Below are 9,846 nucleotides of genomic sequence, written 5' to 3'. Positions count from 1 at the left end.
TAGGTGCTTTAGACCACTGAGCCATCTCATCAGCCCCTAATAATGAATATTGATACAGCATATTTTCAAGACACATTCATCGGTGGTGCACACCTGTACTACTCGCGCCATTCTGGGAGGCTGAGGCAGGAGGACTGCAAGTTCAGACCTAGCCTGGGCAATGCAGGCTAGGTCTGCATTGTGAGACCCTGTCTCTCCATCAGCCAATCGATCGATGGCTGGCGATGTAGCTCACCGTGAAGGACCCACGTTCAGTCCTCGGTGCCCCAAGCAAACCGCACGCCATTCCACGGGACTGCATTGCCCCCCCTCCCCCCGCACGCAGGCTATCCAGGCTACCCGGATCATTTGCCCCCTTGGGTCACACAGAAGTGTGTCACTCAGGGCCAGAAGCAGCGCTTGGGACACTGTTGGTCTCCCTGAGGAGCATAGGGGATGCCCGGAGGAGACAGACAGTGCTGCGAGCTTAGCTCCGCCCCGGCTCCGCCCCGCTCGCTCACTCTGAGGAGGCCATGCGCACAGCACAGGGCAAGCTGGACGGCAGGGCCACCCCACGCTTCCAGGGAAAGCGCTCTGGCCTTTATTTATTTATTTTGGACCAGGGATTGAACCCAGGAACACCGAGCTACATCTCTCAGCCTCAGCATTTATTTATTTATTTTGTATTTTGCGCAGGGTCTCACTACACACCTCTGACTCCTACGGATCCCCCTGATTCCAGGCTTTCCAGAGCTGGGATTATAGGCGTGTGCCACCATGCCCAGATGTGGTTGCTGGCTCAGTTGCCTGGGGATGGGGCCGGCGCTGCATGTGGTGCAGGGGATAGAGCGCTGGTCCCTGTGCCTGCTGGGCTATCTCAGTGGCCTGTCATTTGCTTTTTAAGAACAAGCTCTCACTGGGTTGCACAAGCTGACCTCTAGGTTGGGATCCTCCTGCCTCAGCCTCCCAGAGTGCTGGGAGCATAGGTGTGTGCCATGCCTGGTTTTTTAATCTTTTTTTTTCTCCCGGTACTGGGGATTAAACTCAGGATCTTGCGCTTGCCAGGCAAGCGCTTATTCTACTGAGCTATCTCCCTGGGTCCATGTTTTGTTTTTTTAATCTTTTAACATTGCCTTTCAGACACCTCTGAGCATAAGGACAAGCCTTGTGGGAAGGGCACAGCCAATGGCACTAGGGCACTGGGTTTGAGTGCCAGGTCTCTGATGGGGAACAACAACAGGCCTTGAGGCAAGTGTGCTCCTCTATTAGAGAAAGAGGCGCCCTATAGGGTGTCGTAAGGGCGGAGACAGACACAGTTGCTAACCTGTAGCATGTGAGCAACTTTTAAAGACAAAATCAACAGAAGTCACCACCCTCTTGCTGTCTTTTTGAATATTTATACCACATAATCCTCAGAAAGAATCAAACAAGCTCGCAGAGAGCGAAAGCTGGAGAGCGGCTTGTTCTCTGCGTGCAACCTCACTCTCCTCATCAGCAAAGGAGTCCCTTATATGAGCCAGGTCTTCGACTGCATTCTAAACGGCCTTCCCCTAGCCCCCCCCCCCCAGCCTGGCAGCAGCGTGCCCTGGCTCCGGAGACTAACAGACATGTGTCTGAACAGAGTCTGTCTGACCTGATCTGTTTCCCAGGTCCCAGTCCAGAAGAGGTGGTGTGGACAGAAGAAGTGGCACACTGAGCTTCCTTTGACGACTCTCAGAAGAGGAAACAAGATGTTTCTTAGCCTTGTAAGTTCTTCACCCACTCATTCATCCATGTGTTTGCCCATCTACCCATCCACTCACACATTTCCCCATCTACTCATCTAGTTACACATCCATCCGTCCATCCACTTACCTATTATATGGTCGCCCACCCAGTTATTCCTCTTTGCACCAACCTGCCCACACCTCTACATTGGCACTATCCTATGCATCCATTTGTCTGTCTAAACACCCCATCCATCCATCCATCCATCCATCCATCCATCCATCCATCTTCCCATCCATCTATCTACTGTTCATCCTCCAATCAATTCATCCCATCTAGCCATCTACTCATCTATCCAATCTAATACAATCCACCCGTATATGCATCCACTGAATACTTGTTCTACTTTGAGACAAGAGAGACACGGTGTCTACTCTTAGGATGCTGGTCATGTAGCAGAGAGATACAGGGTTTACAGAACTCAGATAACCCATAAACTATTTAGCTAACAATTGCAGAAAGTGCTGTGAAGAAAAAAAATCACAGCCATTGATGAAACCATGGTATCTGCGAGCAAAACTAATCTGGAGAAATAGAGTCTGGGAACCTTTATCAATGAAGTAGCACTTGAGCTGAGTCATTCACTCATTTGTTCCTTCACTCAGTGCATTTCCAAGTCTGAATGCTCCTTTCACCTGTGCAAGCCACCATGGTCCTTCTAGGCCCCAACTCATAGCAGCAAAGCAAAGCTGAAAAATGTGCTCAACCTGAGGGTGTTTGTCGTTTTCAACCACCCCTGGGTGTGGCTGCCATTCCTACATCTGGGACAACAGCGCTTTATCTGATCCTTCCCAAGAATTTCTAATCCGGCTGTGGAAAGACACAGCAGTACCCTAAGAATGGAAGAGAGATGAACAGATTGAGGCTCAGAGACAGTGCCAGAAAAGAAGAAAGACTTTCACCTTGACATCATATTCCAATAATCTCTGCAACTGAGAAGGAAATACAGATGGCTCCAACGCATATGAAAAGATGCTCAGCCATGCTCATAATTAGGAAAATGCAAATGAAATCTGCGCTGAGATAGCGTTTGTCACCTGTCAGATTGGCAAAGCTCAAAAAGGCTTCATAACACTGGTGGTGCACAAGGGAACAAGAGGCCATGTCACGCTCCACACTGGGAGTGTAAGTGGATACTCTCCCCATGCAGGACAATTTAGCAGTATCTGTCAAAACTCTACCCCCTCTGACCCGCTAATCCCATTGCTAGGATCTATCCTACCAGGAGCTCCTGCACGGGCGAAATGGAATGCATGCCCCAAGGAGCTAACATGTATTGAACTCTCATCACGTGCCCAGTGCAACTTGAAATGTCTCACTCCAATTAATTCACTTAATCATCAAAATGCTTTTAGGTAAATGTGACTGATCTCCGCATCTCAGAGTCCTCATGACAACCATCTTTGGAATGACAGAAGACTATAAACTGCTAAGGGCCTCTCAATAGGGGAGTGGGGAGGTATGCTGGGCTCCAGCAGCTGGGCACGGTGGCATGCATGTGGAATGCCAGTGCTCTGGGGAGCTGAGGCAGGGGTATTCCAAGTTCAAGCCCAACCTGGGCAACTTAGCAAGACCTTAGCTCAAAATAGAGAATAAAAATAAAAAGAGCTGGGGCTGCAGCTCAGTGCAAAAGCCATGGGTTGACTCCCCAATACTGAAAAAGAAAACACTCTAACCATACATGGCATGTATTCGGCTGTACAATAGAGTACGACACATCTCGAAGAGTTGCAAGAAAAAAGATCTATAAGGCAGCTTGGGAGGAATATGCTTCAGCTCATGCTGGTTTTTGTTTTTGTTTTTAAAGGCAAGTTTCTGTGTGTATGTCTGCATCTGTAGACACATCTACACAGATGTGTGTGTCATGTATATGTGTAACATATATGTTTAAATCCTGTAACATATCTCTGGAAAGATATGAAGGAAACTGTTCATACTGGTTGCTTGTGTGGGAAAAGGGAGGATTACGGAGCTGGCAGACACAGGTAGGAGGCCTGTTGCCATTGTTTATCTGTATTGCGCTTTCTTAAAAAGAACCTTCTTAGGGGCTGGGAAGATAGCTCAGCGGGCTAAGCACCTGCCTGGCAAGCACAAGGACCCAGGTTTGATCCCCGGTACCACATGCCATGTCAGCACCAGAACCCAAGGCACACCATGCCGGCCACAGAAACGCCTGTAATCCCAGCACTGGGGAGGCTGAGACAGGAGGATCACTGTGAGTCTAAGCTATGTAGTGAGACCCTGTACCAAATAAATAAATTAATTAATTAATCTTTTTATTTTAGAATAATTTTAGGCTTATTGAAAGGCAATAAAGATAGAACAGATCCTTTCCATATACCCATTGCTCAGTTTCAATTTCCTCTAATCTTACCTTTCTGCATTTCTGGGATACACTTGTGATGGTTAAACCCACATGGATCTGGGTTAGGATTTCATCCCACTAGCGTTTTGGGCACCCCTTCTCTGTTCCAGCCCTGCATTTACTTGTCTAGTTGCCCCAGACTCTTTTTTCAGTTTCACCTCTGGAAACAGAGCATCCATTTAAAAAGGAATAAAATTAAAAATTAAATGGAAAACAATCTCTTTTAACTGCGTATATATATATATTTATTGATAAATACATATACATATATACTTTTTCCCCTGAATGTTAAAAGAGGGTCCCAGCTCCTGTCCCACCTTCAGGCCATGCTGGGCAGCCCATCTGTCTTTCCCTTCCTTCTGGGCTCACAGCTTACGCCTCCTCCAAAAGTCCTCCCCAACCCAGAACACAATGCTCTCTGCCCTGGTCCCATGGGACGCTGCATGAATCTCTCTTACACAGCACTTATCACCGCCTGCCTTGTTTCATGGTTATTTATGTATATGTCTGTCTCCCCAAGGAGGCCACCAGCTTCCAGAGGAGAGGACAGGCTCCGTGTGCCCTCTGCTTCCCCTCTCAGTGTCTAATAGGATGCTTTGACCCACTGCGCATCTGCTGAGTTGACACCCCACTCCTGGTGTCAGAGGGGAGGAGGGATCCATTTAGGGAGCTAAGAGGGACTGACCAGCACTCACCACCAAGGCGTGGTGACCCTTGACAGATACGAAAACAAATGGCAATAATAATAACTATACCTAGAGTCATAACTATACTACTAGTAACTTCTATGTTGAATAATTCAAAGTTAGCTCTTTCCATAGATGGTTTCACTAAAGCATGCTAACAGCGCTATGAAATAGGTATTGTTATCATGCTCATTTTAAAAATAGTCAGGGGAGATGGAGGGGCAAGTGCAAGAGCCTGAGTTCAATCCCCGGTTCCGCAAAAAAAAAAAAAAAAGGAATGCAGCTGGGACCACACCTATGGGATTCTGACGCGACAGCACACTGAATCTGGCATGTCTACGTTTTGCTGATGACACTGCGACTCAGACAGGTGAAGTAGTGACCTTCCCGAGGCCAGACACTAAGAGAAGAGCCTTAGATTTGAACCTGGGTCTGTCTGAGTGCGGTCCTGCTTACCTGGCATAGGAGAATCAGAGGCTCTCGGAACTCAGCCTGGCAGATGGCGCAGGTATCTCCAGCTTCGGTGCACTGCTGCCCAGTGGCTCGGACACCGTAATTCTGTTTGAGTTTGGGGAGAAAATGAGCACAGTCAGCCTCAGCGGCCCTGTGAGGTCTGCGGGGTGAGGAAGGGGTGCTTGCCGTTTCCAGCTGCCAGTTTTGGGGGACCTTGGTCAAGACCACCTGGAATTAGCTCACCTGAGAGGTACAGAGAAGCTTCAGGGCTTTTCTGACTCCGCCCACACGGCCACAGATATCAAATGACTGAAAGGAGAGCAGAAATGATGGCTGAAAAGTGTCTGCATCTTCTATGACCCCGAACACTCTCCCTGGCATATCTTGCCTCTATCTTGGATTCAGAATATTCTCAGGAAGCTTCTTCCCATTTGTGTGACTTTTGCTTGGCTTTCGTGTGGCTGCCTGGTATCAAAAGTCTCCCCTACAACCTAGGCCAGGAGAACAAGGAAATGGCACACATACTGCACTTTCCCCTTCCCAAGCCCAGGGCAGACATTGCTAATCAATCATAGCACTCTTCCTCCTAGTTTGATAACCATTCTCCACCCTGGCACTCCCAGCCAATCAGAACTGCCAACAGGATAAGGCCCCCTGCCTAACAGTGCACGCACTGCTGGCTAGTCCTGCTGGGAGGAAGAAAAGAACATACACATTCTATAATTTCCTAAAGCCAGAAATAGAGTAGGAAACAAAGGAGGAGAATGTGTTTATTTTTTTTTTTTTTGAAAAAAAACCCTGATTTATATTAATAATGAGAAAGAAAGCATTGCCTACAGATTTGAGGGGCTGAGGATGTGTAACGTAGTGGGATAATATTTTGGGAATAAGAAAGAGGGAGAAAATTTCAGAGGAAGGTGGTGCAGAGCTCTGGGCTTTTGGAGGGAGTGTGATGGGTTTGATGCTTGTTGTTATTTCCGACGTTGGACAAGTAACTGCCTCTCCCTAAGCCTCAGTTTCTGCACCTGCAAAATGGGAGCAAATGGCATGTAAGTTAGACGCTGTTGTGAAGATGACTAAGTGAAAGGGGAGCATATGGGGGGGCATCGTAGGCCAGAAACTAAGGTGGATCAGCCACAAAAAGCGCCACATCTGCCACAACGTGGATGAACCTCCAGAGTGCTATGTAAAAGGGGCCCGGACACCAAAAGTCACACATTACAAAATTTCCTTTATCTACAGCATCCAACATAGGTGAATTCAGAAGACCGAAAGTAGATTAGTGGTTGCTGGGAGCTGGGGCAGGGGAGCGTGGCGACATGAGGGACTGACTTATTTCCTTCTGGGGTGCCGAACATGTCTCAGAACTGGGTAGGGGAGGGAGGTGCGTGACACTGTGAGTCTGCTAAGTGCCACTGAGGTGCACACATCAAACAGGTCAGCAGTTAATGTTATGTTTCGTGACATTTTATCCCAGTTTATGAATAAAAGAGATTAGGCTGGGAGGCCGAGGCAGGAGGGTTGAATGTTCAAGTTCAGTCAGGGAGACTTCATGTGAGCTTGTCTTGAAAAGAAAAACAAGAATGAAAAGAGAACAAAACGGTGATGCCATGGTTACTGCAGGCCTGGTCTGGGGACACGGTGTCCTCTGGCCAGCTCTCCAGCCCCGGGGCCCCTCACCTTGCAGAGACTGTAAAGGATGATCAGGACCCCTCCCAGGAAGTAGCTGTTGGAGGAGTCGTCACCCATGATGTATTTGTACCACAGCTGGATGGGGACGAGCGACCGGAACAGCTGGCTCAGCTCCTCGATGACCAGATAGAACTTTCCCTGCAACCACACAAAGAGCATCAATTATTATTAGCAGTAAAGACCCAAAGGACCAAGCTGGGGGGCCCTCGGCCCAGCAGTAATGACATTCCAGGTCACAGGCAGGCCATTAATCAGCTTTGGAAAGCACTCAGGCCAGCTTTAATGGGGCCCGATATGGCCAGGGAGACCCGGCCCCTGCCCAATGTCCTCACCCAACACCCACCAGCCCAGAAGATCAAAACACCCAGGATCAGGTTTCAGGGAGGGAGAAACCCTACACTGCTGGGCCAGGGCTGGGGTGTGGTCACTCTCTGGTTCTTGCTGAGGTTTGGAGGCCTCAAAGTGAAATGTGGGGGGCCAGCAGCAGCTCCCTCTCTGGAAGACCCCGCTAGATGGTTGTTGCAGGTTTCACAGGGGCCTTCCCCCAGGGGCCTGGGCAGGAGGGCACCTGGTACAGGTAGCACAAGCCGGGTGGTGAGGAGCAGAGGGGCACAACCTTCCCACCTCCATCCTTTCCCCCAGCACCCCCCAGGAGGCAGCCTGGGGCCTCCCCTTGAGCTGCACATCTGTGGGCCTGTTTCCTTTCCTATAGAGCGGGAGCCCCATTCTCCCCACCACGAGGTCGCTCTGAGGAACCGAAGCAGAGGAGTGGACACGCACCCAACATTGTCCTTGGCCCCAAGTCCTCCTGGACTCCCCTTGCCCCCTGCCCTTGGGTAAGTCCCACAAGCTTCCTGCAGCTGGTGCTATAAAATGGAGATGAACATAACCCCATCCTGTCGTGTCTAATAAAGGTCAATGGAACCCTACCTCATGACCCTGTAATTCCACTCTGAGGCAGTCACCTCAGAGAAATAGAAACATATGTCCACATATACGGAAATGTTCTTAGCAGCTTTATTCATAAGATTCTTGCACTGGAAACAGCCCAAATGTCCATCAGCAGAAGAATGGATAAATAAATCCTGGCACTATTTATGCAATAGGATACTACTCAGCAGTAAGAATCAACAAATGGCCAGTATTTGCAGGAATGTGGATGGATCTCACAGACGATATGTCAAATCAAAGAAGACAGTTGTCAAAGACTCTACAGTGTGTAATTCTGGTTTGCCTGGAGACCAAGAACAGGCAATAACACGGAGCGACAGGAAATGGATCGATTACGTGGGTCTGCAGATCTCCCAGAACTTACCCGGAGTATCTGCTCCAAATCTGTGCATTTTGTTATATGTAAAAGCTACCTTGATAAAGCTGATTAAAACAAGGGAATACACACACACACAAATATAACCCCACCCTTGGCATCCATAACCTTAAAAATGTGAGTAATTTTTTGCTCCAGTGGTCCTACTAATAAAATAATTAAGGGTATTGCAAATATGTGCCAGTAGGAAAGGCCACTGTGTTGTTCTTTAAGACAAGACAGGGACTGGAGAGATGGCTCAGTGGTCTAAAGCACCTACTTAGAAGAAGCTTAGCAAAGCACAGGGACCACGGTTCAATCCCCCAGCACCACATGCCAGCCAGCCCTGCCCCCTGGTGGGCTGAGCTGGCCACACACACACACACACAATAAATGTTAAAATAAATAAATAAATAATTAAAAAAAAAAGACAACACAGAAAGTCACAAATTAAATGTACAGACAAGAAGGTGTGTCTAGGTTAGAGATCTAGAATGGACAGCCATGTAGCCATTACGGTATTATCCCCTGAAGGAGCAATTACATGGCGAAGCAAATGAACATGTACAGCGTCAATTGCACACCCCACTAACTAGGCGATCAAGGCTAAAACCTTCAGAGGACGTCATAGCATCAGCCCGAGCTTTCTGATACGATGCAGAGAAGAACACAGCATCACTTTGGTGACATCCTGGCCCAAACCTCGTAACCTCAGTTGAATCAGAAGGCCAGAGACAAATCCAAAGGAGGCCACAGAATAACCGCCCGGCACTCTTCAACATTACCTTGGGTCAAGGTAGTGAAAGAGAAGGCGGAGGATGGTCAGGTGGGACCAGACTATGCGGTATGTCGAGCGGACGAAAGGAGGGCTCCTGGCCAACCTGGAGAGAGATGTCGTGGGGGACCGCAACACCTGGATAAAGGCTGGGGCTGGGTTCGTAGTCACAGCATCCATATTAATTTCCTGGCTTCAACTGCGGTTGCATCAGATACCAACGTCAGGGAAGCTGGACGAAGCTGCAGCGGGTGCCAGCTCTCAGCACAGGGTTTGTTACTTTTCTTTAAGGGTAAAATTATTCCAAATTAAAAGTTAAAAAAAACTGAGCAGTGGGGGCCAGCCAGATAGTTCAGAGGATTAAAGTGTCTGCTTAGGAAGATGCAGGGATCAGGGTTCGATCCCCAGAGTGCTATGCTAGCCCCACCCCCAGGAGGTGCTGAGATGGCAACTAAGACTGGCAGGGTGACGCTTGTCTGTAAGCCCAGCGCTTGGGAGGCTGAAAACAGGAGGATCACTATGAGTCCGATCTGTGTAGACAGACCCTGTAAACCCTATACTAAAAAAGAATCAGCAGTAGTGGCACATCTTGTAGTCCTAGCTAATTTGGAGGCTGAGGCAAGAAGCTCTCTGGTTCAAAGCCAGCTTGGGCAGTTTAGTGAGACCCTGTCTCAATATAAAAATGCTTTCTAAGAGGGCAGGAGGTGAGAATCTCAGCACTTACTGTGTTCAATCCCCAGAGCTACACACAGGCAGGGAGGCCACTGGCAGGCAGAGAGGGAGGGACAGAGGGAGGGAGGAGGGGAGGAAGGGAGGCACACAG

General features: G+C 48.7%; 1 protein-coding gene across 1 annotated transcript in view; it reads right to left on the bottom strand.

The window, feature by feature from the left end:
- Positions 1-9,846, bottom strand: part of Rnft2 (ring finger protein, transmembrane 2) — a 79,809-nt gene that overhangs the window by 6,877 nt on the left and 63,086 nt on the right. The window contains exons 8-10 of the mRNA XM_004636221.2: positions 6,931-7,080; positions 5,494-5,559; positions 5,254-5,355 (exon numbers count right to left, since the gene is read on the bottom strand). Of these exons, the coding sequence (XP_004636278.1) occupies positions 5,254-5,355; positions 5,494-5,559; positions 6,931-7,080 (318 nt within the window). The remainder of the gene's footprint in view (positions 1-5,253; positions 5,356-5,493; positions 5,560-6,930; positions 7,081-9,846) is intronic.

This window comes from Octodon degus, unplaced genomic scaffold (genome assembly GCF_000260255.1).
Source record: "Octodon degus isolate 3935 unplaced genomic scaffold, OctDeg1.0 scaffold00079, whole genome shotgun sequence".
Classification (NCBI taxonomy): domain Eukaryota; kingdom Metazoa; phylum Chordata; class Mammalia; order Rodentia; family Octodontidae; genus Octodon; species Octodon degus.
The sequence above is the reverse complement of the archived record's forward strand: the minus strand, read 5'-3'. Positions and strand labels throughout refer to the sequence as shown.